At 55.5% G+C, this 19,040-nt stretch overlaps 1 protein-coding gene across 6 annotated transcripts in view; it reads right to left on the reverse strand.

Annotated features, from left to right (window-relative positions):
* Nucleotides 1-16,420: 16,420 nt before the first annotated feature.
* Nucleotides 16,421-19,040, reverse strand: part of PTPA (protein phosphatase 2 phosphatase activator) — a 37,420-nt gene continuing 34,800 nt past the window's right edge. For all 6 annotated transcript variants that reach the window (XM_077967845.1, XM_015116651.3, XM_077967847.1 and 3 more), the window contains one exon: nucleotides 16,421-17,982. In XM_077967845.1, the coding sequence (XP_077823971.1) occupies nucleotides 17,905-17,982 (78 nt within the window). In that variant the 3' untranslated portion in view covers nucleotides 16,421-17,904. The remainder of the gene's footprint in view (nucleotides 17,983-19,040) is intronic.

Consider the following 19,040-nt stretch of genomic DNA (forward strand, 5'->3'; position numbering starts at 1 on the left):
GGGAGTAGCTTAAAGAGGAAACAGTAAGATATTGCTCCACCTGTCCTCCTCCAATCAGACCCTTCCCCACCACCTCTGGGCCTCTGACTCCACCCCCTTCTGCCCCCAAATCCAGTCATTTCCTGATGTTTCTTTTTTTTCTGGAGACAGAGTCTCGCTCTATCCCCCAGGCTGGAGTGCAGTGGCACAATCTCGGCTCACTGCAACCTCCGCCTCACAGGTTCAAGCAATTCTCCTGCCTCAGCCTCCCAAGTAGCTGGGATTACAGGCTCGCGCCACCACATCCGGCTCATTTTTGTATTTTTAGTAGAGACGGGGTTTTGCCATGTTGGCCAGGCTGGTCTTGAACTCCTGACCTCAGGCAATCCGCCCACCTTGGCCTCCCAAAGTGCTGGCGTTACAGGTGTGAGCCACTGTGCCAGGCCTTCCTGATGTTTCTTAAACACTCCATGCATCCCTCCTGATGTTTCTTAAACACTCCATGCATCCTTCCTGCTCTCTTCCCCAGCTCCCTGGCGCCCTCCAGGCCAACACACACACACACACACACACACACAGGCCAACACACACACACACACACACAGGCCAACACACACACACACACACACACAGTGTGGAACTCCAGTGTCTCCTTTAACACCCACATCAAACAGCCTGGGGAGAACTGGAAAGACTGGGGAATAAAGCTTCCCTTTGTTCATAAAAAGAAATCCAGGCCTAAGACAGATAAAGGACGTGGCCCCAGAACAGGGCAGATCCATGTGGGGAGGGGCAGTGAGACCGCTAGGCAACCTGCAGACATTCAGAGTTGACAGACAGCTCCAAGATTCTTGAAGCCAAGAAAGGGATTCGGGTGTCTAGATTCCTGGGCCTTGGATCCTCTCCTCTTGGGGTCCCACATTGTTCAGGCCTCAGAAATTCAGCTAAAGCTGGCTTAAGCAAAGAGGGGATTTATTTCTTGGCACAGGAACTGGGAAGTGCATGGGTGTTTCGGCTCAGGCGTAGCTGGATCCAGAGGCTCACATGATGTCATCAGGGCTTATTCGCTGTCTCTCCTTGGCCTCTTCTTAGGTTTTCTCTGTGGCCAGAACAAGAAGGCCACTGGCCAGGGACCGTGCAGTCACACAGGGCCCCATGTTCAAATGAGCCCATGCTTGAAATTCGACATCACTTTATCGTTGAGTTCGTGTTTAGTGAAGTCGGAGGCAGTGGAACATGTTTGAAGCTTCGACTCAGGTGCAGTCCTGTCTCCTGCTACCTCCCCACCTCCCTGAGACAGGTTCTTGGTCCCCCCGCTGCCCTGCCCCCTGGCACTCTGGTACCCTGGCTCTGCCTGGCCTCTCCCTCCAATCCTTGGCAGGGACCTGGGCACAGGCATCGAGAGGGTTGAGCTCAGGCATCTGTGCGCAGCACCTTGCAGGGCACGGTGACAGCCGTCACTGCTGTGCATTGGCAGCACCACAGCCTGACGGGCAGCCAACCAGAGACCATGTCTAGACGTGGGGTGAACCTTTCACCTACCCCGATCTGGGTACTGAGGTCCTTGGGGACCACTCCTCTGCTGTAGGTTGAGGTGGGGGCCTGTGGGAAGAGGAAGTACCTCACCAGGACTCAGGACATCAGCCTGGTGGTTCGTGGGAAGGTTAATCCAGCAGCTGCCAGGCCCCAGGGAGAGAGAGCACACAGGGAGGCATAGCAGGGGTGGAGGGGGCTGGGAGGGTGTGCACCCTTGTGGCAGTCTCCCATAAGGAGAAGCACTCCCTTAACCACCTTAAACAGGGGGTCCTCTCCTCCCCCCTAAAACCTTCCTGAGCCTGGCTTGTGTGTCTTTTCTGGCCAGTTCAAGGCACCCTCAGGGACAAGCCACAAGATATGAATTGTGCAATTTCAGCGATTCGGCACATGAATTAAATGCTCTGGTGTTTATATTTATAACTAGTATTACACAGCCAGGCAGAGTGGCTCATTCACGCCTGCAATCCCAGCACTTTGGGAGGCCGAGGTGGGCAGACCACTTGAGGTCAGAAGTTCAAAATCAGCCTGGCCAACATGGTGAAACCCTGTCTCTACTCAAAATACAAAAATTAGCCAGGTGTGGTGGCACACACTTGTAATCCCAGCTATTCAGGAGGCTGAGGCACGAGAATTGCTTGAACCCAGGAGGTGTAGGTTGCAGTGAGCCGAGATTGGCCACTGCACTCCAGCCTGAGTGACCGGGATAGGATCCATCTTAAAATAAACAAACAGGCCGGGCGCGGTGGCTCAAGCCTGTAATCCCAGCACTTTGGTAGGCCGAGGCGGGCGGATCACAAGGTCAGGAGATCGAGACCACAGTGAAACCCCGTCTCTACTAAAAATACAAAAAATTAGCCGGGCGCGGTGGCGGGCGCCTATAGTCCCAGCTACTCAGGAGGCTGAGGCAGGAGAATGGCGGGAACCCGGGAGGCGGAGCTTGCAGTGAGCCGAGATCGCGCCACTGCACTCCAGCATGGGCAACAGCGTGAGACTCCGTCTCAAAAAAAAAAAAATAAAATAAAATAATAAAAAAAATAAACAAACAAATAAATAAATATAAATATAAATAAAACTGGTATTATGCAATATAAAGATGAATGGTAAAATTCATGCTAATTATTTACAATAATTACACCTTTCTAAGTACACCTTTCTGTACTTAGAATGACATTGAATAGAAAATTTAAAACGCCATGACAAGTTGAGAGATGGTGGAAGGAAGCGTTCTATGGACACTTCGTGGCACTTTTTCCTGCTTTTTGAGCAAGGGACCCTGCATTTTCATGTTGTATCACACCCCACAGATCCTGTACCTGGCTTTGCCACTGGCATCCCCAGGATGGCATCTTCCTAGCTTAGCAGCCCTGGCATAGGGCATCTTCCCGCCTGCTCTAACAGAGGGCATTGGGGATGATCCTCATTGGCACAGCCAGGTCACAAGCTCATCCCAGAGCCAATCACAGTGCACGGGAAGGCAGGGCCCCTGTGATTGGCCAGGTCTGGGCATGTGTGCACCCCTGAGTAGGGGGCTGACCAGCCCCACCTCAACCCCTTCTCGTGGCTTCTCCATTGGGAAGAAGGTTTTGTTGCCAGAGGAAAGGGTGCTGCACAGCCACAGGCCGCCACTGTGCGTCTCCTACACACACCCTTCGTGCTTGGTGTAAAAAAACAAAAAATGTACATACCAGCTGGGGGAGAAAGAGCAATGTAGTTCCTCTCTTTTGCCTCATAGCTCCCAGTCTCCTTTGCTCTAAATGCCAGCGAGTCCCAGGGCTCAGGCCTTGGCCCCTTCCCCCTTTCTGCCACCTTCTCCTGGTCCCTTCAGTCCACTGACAACTCTCTCCAGCCAGGACCTCCGCGCTGAATGTAAGTCAACGGTCCTACCGTGTTTGGCCTCTCCTCTTGGGATACTGACATCTAAGAACTCATCTGTCTGGGCCTTTCAAACCCTGGAGAGACACCTACGACCCCTGCTTCTCCCCGCCATTGCCCCGTCCCAGTGAGTGGCACCACCATCCAGCAAGTTGTTCAGGCCAAAAACCAGGGCATCTTGACTCCTTTTTTGTTCACAAAGCCAAATCCAGTCCATCAGCAAATTCTCCTTCAGAAGAGATTCACAATCAGGCCAGACACTGCGGATCACGCTTGTAATTCCAGCACTTCGGGAGGCCAAGACAGGAGGATCACCTGAGGTCAGGAGTTCATGACCAGCCTGGCCAACATGGTGAAACCCCCATCACTACTAACAAATACAAAAATTAGCCGGGCATGGTGGCACATGTCTGTAATCTCAGCTCCTCGGGAGGCTGAGGCAGGAGAATCACTTGAACCCAGGAGGCAGAGGTTGCAGTGAGCCGAGATCACACCATTGCACTCCAGTCTGGTGACAGAGACAGACTCCATCTCAAAAAAGAAGAGGAAGAAGAGCTTCACAATCTACCTGAGTACCACTGCTCCTGCTCTCCCAGCCCAGCCACACCACGTTTTGCCTGGACTAGCGCGCCAACCTCCCTGCAGATCTCCCTGGTCTTCCTGTGTTTGCACTTGCCCTCCTACCTGCCATTCTCCTCCTCTCCTGTACACACGAACATGTTGAAGTCAAATCATGGCTCTCCCCATCTCAAACCTTCCCAGTAGTGTAAATGTGTAAAACCAGCTGGTGGGTGGAGCTCACTTGTAGAATCTGCCAATTCCTGTGGTGTAAACACTCCCATTTTGGCCCATTCCTAGTTACCAACGTGCTATCGCTGAACATGGAGAGGGAGAGGAATGTGCACAGTCAGCTCTCGCAAGCCAGTGTGAGCACACCACTGCCCTTACTCCACTCAGAACAAAACACAGGCCAGGCGCAGCAGCTCATGCCTGTCATCCCAGCACTTTGGGAGGCGAAGGCGAGAGGATCACTTGATCCCAGGAGTTTGAGACCAGCCTGGGCAACATAGGGATACCCTGTCTCTACAAAAAATAAAAGCCTAGCTGGGTGTGGTGGTGCATGCCTGTAGTCCCAGCTGCTTAGGAGGCTGAGGTGGGAGGATCACTTAGACCTGGGAGGTCAAGGTTGCAGTAAGCCATGATTGCACTACTGCACTCCAGCCTGGGAGACAGAGAGAGACCCTGTCCCAAAAAAAAAAAAAAAAGAGAGAGAGAGAGACAGAGATAAGGAGGGAGGGAGAGCAGGCACGAAGGTAGAGAGGGAAGGAAGGAAACAAAAGAAGGAAAGGAAAGAAGAGAAGGGGAGGGGAGGGAAGAGGAGGGGAGGGGAAGGGAGAAGAAAGGAAGGAAGGGAGGGAGAAAGGGAGAGAAAGCAGGAAGGGCAAGCAAGGCAAACACAGAGTCCTTACTATGGCCTGCAAGGCCCTGCTGAGACAGCCTGCTGCCTCTCCACTCATCGCCACCCCTTCCCATCACTCAATGCCCTTCAGCCTCCTCCTTGCTGTTCCCCAAGTGTCAAAGCTGTTCCTACCTCAGGGCCTTGGTACTTGCTGTTCCCTCTGCCGGGAATGTTCTCTCAGCTCCTTTCAGGGTAATCTCTGTCACGAACTGAGGTCCCTGTTCAAATGCCACCTTCACTACCCCCTTCAAAATAATATTGCTCTATCACAATTACCCTTATTTTTTTCATAGACTTTATCGCTGCCCAGTATTTTGCTGTATATTTATTTGTCTATGGTCCTCACTAGAAGCAAATTTTACAAGGGCAGGAAATTCACTAGCTCATCCCTCTGTCCCCAGCACCTGGAGAATGGCGCATGGAAGGAACCCACTTCTGGCCGGCCACAGTGGCTCACTGTGCTTGTAATCCTAGCACTTTGAGAGGCCAAGGTGGGCAGATCACCTGAGGTCAGGAGTTCAAGACCAGCCTGGCCAGTATGGTGAAATCTTGTCTCTACTAAAATAAAAATTAGCTGGGCATGGTGGTGCGTGCCTGTAATCCCAGCTACTTGGGAGGCTAGGGTGGGAGGATCGCTTGAACTCAGAAGGTGGAGGCTGCAGTGAGCCAAGATTGCACCACTGCACTCCAGCCTGGGTGACAGAGCCAGACTCCATCTAACAACAACAACAACAACAACAACAACAAAACCACTTATGTGGGTCAGGCGGGCACTGAGAACATAGCTGTGAATGAGCCCTGGCTCTGTCACTGAAGCAGAGGAGGTTCCAGAGGAAGGCAAGGAGGCCAGCAAAGGGGGCTCGACTGCTCCTTGGGTGCCAAGACAAGCACTGGGACCTTTATCCTGGCAAGGCAGGTGGTATCACTAGTTTTTTGTTGTTGTTTTGTTTGTTTGAGACAGAATCTCCCTCTGTTGCCCAGGCAGAAGTGCAGTGGCATGATCTCGGCTCACTGCAACCTCCGCCTCCTGGGTTCAAGTGATTCTCCCACCTCAACCTCCCGAGTAGCTGGGATTACAGGCGCCCACCACCACACTCAGCTAATTTTTTTGTATTTTTCGTAGAGACAGGATTTCACCATGTTGGCCAGGCTGGTCTCGAACTATTAACCTCAGGTGATCTGCCCACCTCAGCCTTCCAAAGTGCTGGCATTACAAGCATGAGTCACCCCACCCGGCCGGCATCATTAGTTTATCAAAAGCAGCGTGGCTCCCACGTAGCCTCTCCCTTGCTGCTCTGCCTCTCCAACCTTGGGAATGTCCCACAGACTTCACCTGCCTGAGGCCAAGTCCATGAGTCTGCCTGTCTCCACCAAGGGTGCTGCCCAAGCTTGGCAGTGAGCTACAGAAGCACAAACCCTCAGAGTTTGGGACACTGGGAAGCTGCCCTGCCCGCAGGACCCTCCATGGGACCCCCAGAGCTCCTGCATTGGAGTGAGGGGAGAGCAACATCGGAGCCAAGGCCCTGGCCAGCACCTGTTGTTCAGCTTCTTCTAGGATAATGCCAGGGACAGAGGACTTACTTTTTTATTCATCCATTCATTCATTCATTGTTCAGCAAGTAGTAACTGGGTATCCACCTACTCTGGGCCAGCCCCTGCTCCGGGTGCCAGGAGCCAGTGGTGGCCACAGTAAGCCTGTGCCCTCCCTCACTGGGCTTACCACCCACTGAGAGGGAGCTGATCACTAAGTAAACAAGCTCATAGATAATAAAACTTGAGATAAAAATGGGCTCAGGAAGGCAACTAGAACAGAGGGCGGATGGAGGCTCAGTCAGGAGCAACTCACAGAAAGCTGGGGCGCCTCTCTCGGGAGGTGGCATCTGAACTGGGCCCTGAACAACCAGAGGGTGCCTCTGCTCAGCCTGGGGCTCAGGCAGTGCAAGCCAAGGAAACAGCAGGTGCTAAGGCCCAGGGGCAGCAACAAGTTTGACATTCTGGAGGACCAGGATGGGCGCGGTGGCTCACACCTGTAATCCCAGCACTTTGAGACGCCAAGGAAGGAGGATCACGAGGTCAGTAGATCGAGACCATCCTGGCTAACACAATGAAATCCCATCTCTACTTAAAAAAATACAAAACACTGGCTGGGCGTGGTGGCGGGAACCTGTAATCCCAGCTACTCCGGAGGCTGAGGCAGGAGAATGGCATGAACCCGGGAGGCAGAGCTTGCAGTAAGCGGAGATCGCACCACTGCACTGCAGCCTGGGCGACAGAGCGAGACTCCATCTCAAAAAAAAAAAAAAAGACGTTCTGGAGGACCAGAGAGAGGACAGCATGACTGAAGTACGGGAGTGGGCGAGTTGGGGGGGCACAGTGGCTCATCACCTTGTGGGGTCCTCTGTGCACAGTCAGGAGACACCCTTCAAGCAGGGATCTGATGGGAGTCACCTTCAAGTACCTCAGGGTAGAGCCCAGGGACAGTGGCAGAGTGGAGTCAGGAGAGCAGAGATGCTGCTGGCCAGCGCTCCTGGGAGAGCCAACCGTGCTCCCTGACTGCAGTGCAGATTTGGGTTACAATTTGGAGGGAGACCAGACAGGACCTGCTCATGGGCTAGATTTGGGAGGTGGAGGAAAAGAAAGGAATTCAGAATAACACCTGGACCAGGTGTGGCAGCTCATACCTGTAATAATCCCAGCACTTTGGGAGACCGAGGCACGAGGATCACTTGTGCTCAGGAGTTTGAGACCCGCTTGGGCCACGTTGGGAGACCCTGACTCTACAGAAAAAAGTTTTTTAAATTTAGCTGGGCATAATGGTGCACATCTGTAGTCCCAGGTGTGGACCCAGGAGAGTAAACTCTCAAGCAACAGAGGGTAAACGAGGCCAAGGCAGCAGTGAGCTATGATCGTGCCACTGCACCAGCCTGGACGACAGAGCAAGACCTTTCTCAAAAAATAAAAATAAAAAAGATAACACCTGGGCCAAGCACGGTGACTCACTCCTATAATCCCAGCACTTTGGGAGGCTGAAGCGGGTGGATCACTTGAGGCCAGGAGTTGGACACCAGCCTGGCCAACATGGTGAAACCCCGTCTCTACTAAAAATACAAACTTAGCCAGGCATGGTGGTACGTGCCTATAATCCCAGCTACTCGGGAGGCTGAGCCAGGAGAATCACTTGAACCTGGGAGGCAGAGGTTGCTTCAGTGAGCTGAAATCAAGCCACTGCACTCCAGCCTGGGTGACAGAGCAAGATCCTGTCTCAAAAAATAAAAAGAAGGACACCTGGATTTGGGGCCTGATGGCTGTCCGCGGAGACAGAATGCCTTGGGGAGAACGAGGAGCCACATGGCCATAGCCAATCTTTCCCTTGCCCGGCTCTGGGTGCCCCACCATCCTGGCCCTTGTAGGACCTGGTGTCAGACAAACCTGGGCACCACCCCGAACCCACTAGGACAAGCTGGAGGCCCTGTGACACCACTAAAATCTGAGCCTCACCACCAAAAGCCCTTGACTGGGAATGTGATGCCGACTTCTCGGCTCACTGTGGGGACTCCACGAGGTGACACATAAAGCACAATCTGCACAAGAGACATGCTACCAGCCAGAGGGTCATTGCTGTCCTTGCTGTCCTGCCTCTTTGTCACCTTTGTGCAAATTGGCCCTGCCTCCAAAAAGAAAACTGGGCCCTTGGAAGAGGCACCTCTCACACAGGACCAGGGTCTGGGGCCAGTCCTGGAGAGACAGGCACAGGAGCAGGAGAAAGAGGAGGGGGAGGGGGAGGGGGTAGAGTGGAGTGGAGGAGGGCTCTCAGGCCACCACAGTGGGGACAGGCAGCACATGGCAGCCCATGCCACCCGAGGCCTCAGGTCAGGTCCCATGGAGAGGCTGCAGGAGCACGAGCTTTGGCGGGAAAGAGGCCCTAGACCCTTCTGTGAAATGAGGACGTCATCGCCCATTGTGAGGATGAGGCAAGAAAAGCTTCCAAGCACTAAGCTCAGGGCCAGACTACACAGGCTGTGTGCAGGAGCCCCCAGCTCCAAGCTCTCTATGGGAACCCCCAGAGGTCAGGGGACAGGCAGCTGCTGGGGCCTGGAGCAGGAGTGGCCACTGAGACATGGGGACCAGGAACTTGCACGGAGTACAGCAGGAGCCACTCCTGAAGGACTGGCCAGGCGAGCACAGTCCGGGCAGAAGCCAGGCCTGGGGTCCGTAGCCAGCAAGGGAACGACTGCCCAGCTCCAGACACCCAGCCCACCTCCCAGCCTTGCTGCTGGAGCCTTCATCCTGCCTTCAAGGAAGCCTCTCCACCCTGTCCACGACATTCCCACAGCTCCCCACATGCCCCCACTGTGTCCTCCTTAAACCTCCGTGAGGGACAGAACCACATCTGCCTCCTCCATGGTCCTCGGGGTCTCCTTGGAGCCTGGCAGAGCAAGTGCTCAGTAAACATTCATGGGACAGATTCACAGCCATTATTGGGCTCAGTAGGTAGAAATGTCCACACTGAGCCAGGCACAGTGGCTCATGCCTGTAATCCCAGCACTTTGGGAGGCCAAGGTGGGTGGATCACCTGAGGTCAGGAATTCCAGACCAGCCTGGTCAACATGGTGAAACCCCATCTCTACTAAAAATACAAAATTAACCGTGCGTGGTGGTGCACACCAGTAATCCTGGCTACTTGGGAGGCTAAGGCAGGAGAATTGATGGAACCCGGGAGGCGGGGGTTGCAGTGAGCAGAGATGGTGCCACTACACTCTAGCCTGGATGACAGAGCAAGACTCTTGTCTCAAGGAAAGAAAAAAAAGAAAGAAAGAAATGTCCACGCTGGAGCCTGATGGCCCAGGTCTGAAACCCACTTACCACCAAGGAATTCCTCCCCTGTAGCTTGGTTGCCACATACCCACCTCGCAGGGTGACCTGCGGAGATTCAATGAGACGGTGCTGGCAAAGCCCTGGGCTGTGTCCATTCAGTGGCTGGTACGTCCACCCCGTAAGGCCATGTTTACTTACCTTGTTTATACATAAGGAAACTGAGGCTCAGATGGGGTTCAGTTATGGCTCAAGGTCACACAGCGAGAAATGCAAGAGCCACACCAGAGCCCACGTGCACCTCGGTCACCACACTCCCCACCCCTTGCAGAGGGTAGGAGCTGGCTCTAGAGGGTGTGTGCAGTCTGCCAGCCCAGAGAGGGCCAAGCCCAATCTCCCCAAGCAGAGGTGGGAAGCAGGAGCAGGCTGGTCCATCCGCAGCCCACCTGCCTTACCGTCTTGCCTGGGGCTGGGTCCAGTTACCATGATGAGGCGCTGCACTTGGCCTGCCTTTGCAGCGTTCCTTTTGAAAAGCCCCAACTTTGTCTCTGGCAAATAATGAGGGTCAAGGAATCTGTCCAGGCTCAGACTGGGAGATCTTGCTACATGCCAGCAAAGGCCCAGCCTTGGGGCCAGAACTGGGGACACAGCCAGCCGCTGTGCCAGGAGGGGGAGCCTCCCAGAGCTCCAGCCACGTGCAGCCACTGTGGAGTCCCTCTCTCATCGCCACAGCTCTGAGCATCCTCACAGGTCCGTCTACTCCTGGGTGTTGTCCCAGGTGTCCCTTGATGTCACCTGCTCAGGGGAGGATGGGGGATGAAGCTGGACCCATCAGGGGCTCTGCCTCTTCACTGTGATTCAGGAAAATACTCCCAGCAGCAGCACCAGCACTGAGAGAAACTGAACCATTCGTCCCTTGGTTTATAACCACCAAACCCCCCATCCAGCGCCCAGGCAGGAGAAAGAGCATCTCAACTTTGGGACTGAATTCTGGATCCAACCCATGTGTGCTGGGGTCCTGAGAACAGAGGCTGGGTCCCAGAGGTCACCAGGGAGGCTGCAGATGCCCGCCAGGGAACTGCTGGCCACCTCAACTCTCCCCAGTCCAAAGGCCCCCTGAGGAATCGGGATCCAAGCTGCCTCCTCTCCCTGGGTCCAGCTCACATGAACTCTCAAACACTATTTCCCCAACAGCTCTCACTCCCTGAATCCACGAGCCGTAACTGCTCACTCCCTCTCAGGGGGTCTCTGGGCCAAAGCACCTACCAAGAACTCACCTCCCCTTCTTTATTCCAACAGATCTGAGCAAGGCCCCTCTCCTTCCTCTCCCTCCTGACTGGAAGGACAATCCCCCTCCTCTCTGCTGAAGACGCACCATCCTCCAGTGCTTGTTAGGGGCGAAATCTTTTTATTCAGTTTCCTTTTTTTTTTCTTATTACAAAAGTACTATGTGGATATGGTAGAAAGATTTAAAAACCAAATATGAAAAACATAAAGCAAGGTGAAAACTGACCTGCCACTACTTTTTCTTTTGTGGTTCAGTAATGTTGTGCATTTTCTTTTTTTGAGACGGAGTCTTGCTTTGTCGCCCAGGCTGGAGTACATAGTGTAAGCTCAGCTCACTGCAACCTCCACCTCCCAGATTCAACTGATTCTCCTGCCTCAGCCTTCCAAGTAGCTGGGACTACAGGCGTGCACCACCATACCCGGCTAATTTTTTGTATTTTAGTAGAGATAGGGTTTCACCATGTTGGCCAGGATGGTCTCAATCTCCTGACCTCGTGATCTACCCGCCTCGGCCTCCCAAAGGGCTGGGATCACAGGCGTGAGCTACCACACCCAACCATGTTGGCATTTTCATAACTATCTTGGAAGCAGGAAAAGCATTAAGAATTTTCCAAAACCCTCATATCCCCACCACCCAGAGATAAGCCCATGACTACCTGGGCCTGTGTTCATGTAGATGGACAGACAGACAGACAGACAGATCAAGAATGCAGATTTCTGCTTTTTTACAAAAAAGCATTGTCCTTCACCTACAGTCTTTGCAGCTGCCTTCCCCGCTAATAACAGATTATCCGCACGAATAAATGGATAATCGCATCATCTGACGGCCCATAGTATGACTGCTCCCTCCAGCCCCCTAACAATCCCCAACTGCTGAACACATAGGGTGCTTCCCAGGTTCTGCTAGACTAAGTCCAGGAGGGAAAATGCTCCAGGAGGGACGGTGCTGCCAGTCTTGTTCACCGCAGCGCCCCAACACTTGTCCCCAGACTAGAGCAAGAGGGCTCCAGCAGTGTCCGCTGAGTGAATGAAAGCCAGCCAGCCTCCGGGCTCAACCCTGACCTGGGCCTCTCTGGTCCTCTCCCCTGCTCCCTTACTCCGCCCTCGGCCTGCAGTGGCACTCAGGTACCCCAGGCCCCCCCATGCCCACCTGCCTCCTTCTTCCTCCCCACTGTGCCAACCTCACCCTCCTTTCTCTCCAGCCCACTGCTCCTCCGCTTGGCTTCACAGCACTCAGAACTGCCCTCTTACAGGCCCCATACCCACCTCCAGTGCTGGCTGCCTGGCACCAGGGCAACAGCGGCCAGTCTCCCTGCCCACTCTGCTCACGTGCCCCAGCTTCCTCTCACCACGGATTCTCCAGGGCCGACCTGCCCCCTCCTGTGTCTCTATCATGCTCTTGCACGAGGACCCCCGCCACTATCACAGCCATTTCACAGATATGTACCGAGTGCCTGTAGGACCCTCCTAGGGCTAGCAGGAAATAGGACAGATGAGGTCTCTGGCCTCACAGGAGCAGCAAAGCTAGGTGCTGAGTGCAAGGTGGCGGGCCTTAGCCTGCCTCACATGATTCTCCATCAGCCCCCACCAAGGAACCCCAAGGAAAGAGAAGCTACGTCTGCAGAGCAGACAGCCCCCTACCACCCCAAATTCCAACCAGGTGGCTGCCCCTCCCCAACAAAGACCCTGGTGTCCCTACAGCAGGGGTACGGCTGAGTGCTGGGTGGGGCAGGGACACCCAGGCAAGCAGGCCCAGGACACCAGCCCCAGTCTAGGGGGCCAGGGGAGGCCTCTCATAGGGAGCAAAGCCTCAGCTGAGCCCCAAAGAAAGACCAGGGTCTCCCCAGTGGGGTAAAGGGTTCTTCGAACATGGCCAAACTGATCAGCGGCTCCAGGAGTGTGAGGAAGAGAGGCAGCCAGGGTGGCTGGACCTTGACAGCAAGGGTGTGGGCAAGGGCCTGAGGCTGGAGAACAAGCAGGGCGCAGCAGAGGATTCTGGGAATCCCTTTGGCCCCAGATTCCCCACTCCACCTGGGGCCTGGCAGCCCTGCCAGCCTCCCAGTCAGCCCATGCAACATGTCTACCAGAGCTCCTCAAACTCTGCACCCTTGGCTGAGCTACCTTCCCCGGAGTCCTCTTCTCAGGCACGTGCCTAGGGTCACCGAGAACTCCTCACTCTTCCTCAACACCAGCTCCTACCTCCACCCTCTGCTTCCCAGCCCAGGGCCTCTCTCTGTGCTGCTCAGAGCCTTCAACATCTCTTATCTGTGCCAAGGCTCCAGTCCCATCACCAGCATCCAGCCAGCTGCCCACGAGTTTCCTAAATCCCAATCCTTGTCTCACACACACCACAGAGGCGCCAGTTAAATACTTCCCCAGCTCCCCACCAACTCCCCACCGAACCACTGATTCCTGCTTCCGGGTGCCTGCTGTGTGCCAGTCTCTGCTGGGCACTGGGATACAGCAGTGGGCAAGACAGACAGTCCCTGCCCTCCTGCAGCTCACCTTCTAGCAGGGAAGACGAACCTTAAGCAATGCATTTTGTAGAGAATTAAATGCAGCTAGGCAAGTGTCAAGGCTGTGTGTGGAGTGCTACGGGCATCCATGGCAGGGGTCTTGGACCCCGAGCTGGCGCTAAAGCCCTCTGCAGGTCAGCCCCCACCTGCTGTTGCAGCTGTGTCCCCTGCCAGCCACCTCTTCACATCTCTGTGCACAATGGCCCTGCTAGCATGTCCTTGGTCTGTGCCCATCACCCAGGTGAGAGGATGCCCACACGCCACCTCCTCCACAGAGTATTTCAGAGCTTACCTGAAGTCCACCCAGCCGCAACACCTTCCACCCTCCTTTGCAACTAGTTCTCCATCTCTCTGTTTCCCCAGTAAGCTGGAAGTTTCTTGAAGGCAGATTCTTACCTTTTTCTCATCTCCATATTCCTCCAACACCTCATACATATATAACACATGATTAATGCTTGTGGGATTCAAGAAAAATGTATCACCTGACTTAGGCCCAAATCTCGGGCACACCAAACCCTGAGCTTTGTTCTCCTTCCAACCCCAACCTCTGCCCGGGATTTTTCTCCCAGGAAGGCTTCTTCCTCTCACCTCCCATGAGCAACAAAGCGGCCTCTGCCCTGGCGAATCAAAAAGGAGCACAGGCGGCTGAGTTCAGCTTGTCCTCTGGAGCTCCTGTGGCCCAGGATGCTGGGAAATGACACCCGCCCTCCAGCTCTGCGGCCCCCCCACACTCAGAGGGCTTCCTTTGGACACGCTGAGCTGCTGGAGTGCCAGCAGCAGGCCAACCTTCACCGAGCTCAGCATGGGCTGCAGGTGCGTGTGCCCCCACGGCCCATCTCCCAGGGCCTGAGTGGGCTCCCGCCCTGCCCAGAAGCCCACACCCACGCCCTCAGTGTACTCTCACTGCCCCTTGTGCCTTACATTTCCCTGTAAAAATAAACCCAGCCCAACCCACCACCGAATCGGTGCAGGGTCTGCCTTGCTCCCACAGGGAGAAACGAGCATCCCGCTGCAGCCGCCTACCCCAGAAGGCCCCCAGTATACCTTCTCAGAACCTCGCTTCCTTCAGCCTCCCACTCTCCTGGACCTTCCCAGCACACAGCAGGAGTCAGCCCCTTGCTGGCCTGACCAGAGCCCACCTTCAAGGCAGTCCCTTGGCCGCCACCCTGCCCACTCTCCCGTCCCCACTCCCGCCACAGTGAAACTCAGAAGAGAAGCAAGTGATGTCTCACCAGTGTCCACCTCAGGCAGCAGACCACAGACCATCCCTCCACATCTTCCTCCTATGCTGGGGGCCTGTGCCACGCCAAGCAGACCTCACAGGGTGCCGCCCATGTTCTCATCCCTGCTCACCCCTCCACTACCCCACGGAAGCCCACCCAGGGCCAATGCTCCTTGTATTTGAAGCTTAGGGTCCCCTGCCCACACCCCACCCTCCTCCTCTGTGCAGAAGCCGGCCCTCTCCTCTCTCTTATCTGCATGTTCCACCCATTTGGCACTGTGCCTCGTCACCATGCCCGCCACCTCCATCCTCTTCAGAAGCCCACCCCAGCGCCCTCCTCCTCAGCACCTCCTCTTAGAAGCTAACAGGCAGTTCCGTGCCCCCACAGCAATTCCTATCCCTCAGGGCCCCCCACCCCAGGAAATGGCACCCAGCCACATAATAATTGGGGTTCTTGGCTGCTCAGCTCCCTGTCGTAACTCCCTTCCTGTTAGCGATACCAAATGCTGCATAAATTGGACCACTTCCCACCACCCTACTCTGAACCCTCACCCAGGCCACCACCATCCCTGTGCCCAATCACAGCTACAGCCTCCCAAATGGTCCTGTCTCCCCTTCTCCCCAACAAAACCCTCCAGCACCTTCCCATAGAACATTGTCCAAACTCAGCAGAGCCCGCCAAGGCCCCAGCCTAAAAGTCTGGCCCCTCCACCCAACCCTAGCCCTCTGGGCCCGGGCCTGAGCTCTCTGTAGCGGCTCTTTCTTGTCCTCGGGGTATCAGCTCACAGGACCTTCTAGGCAAGTAACCCCCTGCCCCGCCCCCATCAATGCCTTCTGTAATTTTCTAAGGTTATTTTCTCCGTAATCCACCCACTACCTAACAGTCATATTTGGATGCACTGCAGTCTTGAGGAACATGCAGCTACTATTTGTGAAATGAAGGAATCCTCAAGACCAACGATAGGAACGTCATTAAGCCCATTTTTCAGATCAGGAAGCCAAGGCTCAGAGAGATGAAGTCAACCATCAGGACCCTCCTACTCCTGGTGAGTAAGGAGCAGCTGCTTGGTTTGAACTCGGGTGTGCCTGACTCCAGACAGGGCTGCTGGTCACCAGGCTCCAAGGCGGCGCAAGGTGTTGAGGGGCTGAAGCTTTCCAGTCCGTGCAAGGCCTCTATGAGCAAGAGAAAGGTAAAGGACCCTTGTTCTCTGAGCAAGAGTGTCTTAAGGAAGTCTGGGGCACAGCAGCCTAAGACCCCCAACTCCAGCCCAGCAGGGACAGGAGGGGCAGAGAAGGGAGAATAGAGGACCACCCCCTCATAAACCACAGGTGCATGTTCCACTGTCAAAGCCCATCCAAAGGCTCCCTGGCCAGCTTGGTGCTAAGCCGGGAGTCCAGAGGGGCCCCTTCACCAAGCACAGCTGCAGCAAACACCCAGGATATGCTATGTGCCAGGCCCTAACCTGAGAACTTCACATCTGCTGTCCACTCCTGGCAGTCACCCTGTTACTGTCCTCATTTTGTGAATGAGGAAGCTGGGGCTCAGAGGCTTCAGTAACTTACAACCTTGCAGCTGGGGCTGCAGACAGCTGGGATTTAAACCCAGGAAAGGTTCAACCCAAACTGAAACAGCTCAAGTATCAGACACTGTGGCCTGAGGAAAGGGGACCTGATGGAGGTCAGTCATGCAGAGATGGGCTAAACATGTGACATGAAAAGACGTACCTCACACAGGTAACAGGTGCAAAACAGAGGCTTTAATCCGAACAGCAATGAGGGTGCAAGGGGTTGGGAGCCCAAAGGGGGATGGGGGAGCCAGGAAGGGGTGTCTGGCCCTGGGAGAGAGGTGGACGCTGGGCCTCTTCTGAGAAACTGTCACTGACCTTTGGGACTCCTGACCCAGCCTCTGCCCAGATCATCACCGGATTCTAGGCCAAGCCCCTGTGTTGTGCTTCTCAGTGCTCCCCCTTCCCGAAGGGTGTGTGGACCCAGACACAGGAGGGGACAGTGGAGAAGGGCAGGCCTGGGGGATGAGCCTGTAAGAGGCAGGCCCAGGAACAGCCCTAGGAGAAACCTCAATTGGTGGCCCTCAATGGGCCTGCCCAGCCCCCTCTGGGCCCATCCTCAGAGCCAAAGCCGGGGCTTGGGAGGCAGTCACTTACCTCACCCGATAAAGGCAATGGACAGTTCAGGGAGGTGGGAGGACAAGGCGTGGGACCGCCACCTTCTGGGCCCACCCACCACCCAGGGGAATAGGGAAGCAGGGCCCACGGTCCCAGGGTGAAACTCGCAGCAGTGCAAAGGTAGCAGAAGCGGCCGGGCCTAAGACTGCCAAAAGGAATCCAGGCTCTCCAGATACAATGGGCCCCAAGCCCCTTCCTGAGTTTCTGCCACCCCCCTCCCTGCCAGGGAAGGTTCTGGAAAGACGTGCCTCAGCCCATCAGCTGGGCCCTCCCAGGAGCCCAGCGCCTACCCAAAGGGCAGCTTCCATTGGCTTTGCTACCCTTGGGGAGCGGGAGAGATGTGGCTACAGCCAGGAAACCCAGCAAAGTCAAGGGCTAGAGAACAGAAGAGCCAGGAGGAGGCGTGGACACAGGGGGCCTCAGGCCCAGGGGGCAGGGTGAAAAGGAGCCTGGGAGGGGCACCAGCCAGGACAGCTAAGGCCTCTCCACCACCCCACCCCACCCACCCTCACCCCAGCCCATGGCTGGCAGCCAGCCTCAGCTTCCAGCCCTAGCATAGATGGCCACCCCAGCACGGCCTGGGAAACTGACCTGCCCCTGCAAGGAGCAGCTCCAACCCTTAGAAAGGCATTGACTCCGGGAAAGGAAAAGCAATGGAAGCAGCAGGGTATCTCCCCTCCCCTCCCTGCAGTGCTGCAGAACAGCCCCTGCTCTCAAAACCAGACTGGACAGGAGCAAAGGGAGAAGAGGCCAGGAAGAGGAGAGGGTGGCCGAGTGTCCGGGCCCCAGACCCTCTCTTCTGGTCAGTCCAGCACAGGGGAGCTCAGGAAACCGGCTACACTTTGGTCACTTCTCCCAACTTGGGCCCTGAAGCCTTATGCTCCGAGCCCCCTCAAGCCCGTCTCACCACCTCACCCCAGTAAACAGCCTCTCATCAAACGGGACGAACAGAGGGAGGGGATGGGGAGGGGCCACTGCTGGGGTGGGGAAGGCAGGCACAGGAACTGTGGCCTGGGTGGCTCTTCAGCTCAGCCCCTCCTAGCCCGACGTGACAGGATGGATGGGCAGCAGGCTCCCGAACTTGAAGTGCTGGATCACAGGGAACTTCTCCAGGCACTGTGAGGAAGGAGCAGGTGAGCAGAGTGGTGAGGGCCACACCACACCCCTGCCGGGACCCCAACAACTGCAGCAGCTCCCAGGTGTCCATCCCAGGTCCAGGAAGTGGCCCCACTCCTTCTATCCCAAAATACCCACTCCACAACAATGAGACCCACGAGAGAGAGAGAGAAAAGGCAGCCCAAACCTACAAGGTAGAAACCGAGAAGAGGCAGCCAAGTGACATCACTTGGCCGAGAGAGGGAAGTTGGGAACCTGAGGTGAAAAGAACCCTCCTGATCACTGGGGATGCCCCCCCCCCAGCCCAGGTCCCGGTTCTAGAGAAGAGACATGGGGACATTTGAACATAAGCCTAAGAGGCTGAGGCCGGGCCCCAGAGCCTGTTTTCTTCAGTTTTCAGTTCTCTGGACTGAAAAAGGCATCTTGGCACTTCAGAGTGAGACAATAAGAAGCAGCTGACATTGAGTTCCCCCCACTCCTGGGCAATTCCCAGCAGCCTGTGTGGGGGGCAGGGGGAAAAAGAGTGCTGAACAGGGGAATGGCTGAGCAGGGGGGAGGCCCAACTCCCTGAGCCCAGCCCAGCCAGGCTCCTAGCAGAGAAGCAGAGCTGGAGAGCAAGCGACAGAGCCTGTCACAGAAGCTAGGCTGGTCCACAGGCAGCCGACCCCAGCTTCCAGCTGCAGCTCCCACGACAGCACCCCCATGCCCGCCACACCTGGACACTAGCTCTCACAGGAGCCGCTGTGGGCATGCGAGGGTTGGGTCTGCCAAGACTGACCAGGGCCTCCTCCCACACCTTTGGCCACAGAAACAATCAGAGTATGTTAGGCACCTCCTGGCTGGGGTGGAACAAGACTTATGGCCTCAGAGAGAGTAACAGTCTCACTCTGTGGCTGTGGTCTCAACCTCCAACTCACTTAGAGAGACAAATGGGTGCTATGACTGGCCCAGGTTCCCTCTCCTCAAAAACCAGCTGTAGAACATAGGAGGAAGAGGCACGGGGGTGACGAGTGGGTCAAAGAGGCGCCAAGACGGAGGGAAAGAAGGATGGAAACCAA

Source organism: Macaca mulatta, chromosome 15 (genome assembly GCF_049350105.2).
Source record: "Macaca mulatta isolate MMU2019108-1 chromosome 15, T2T-MMU8v2.0, whole genome shotgun sequence".
In the NCBI taxonomy this organism is placed as follows: Eukaryota; Metazoa; Chordata; class Mammalia; order Primates; family Cercopithecidae; genus Macaca; species Macaca mulatta.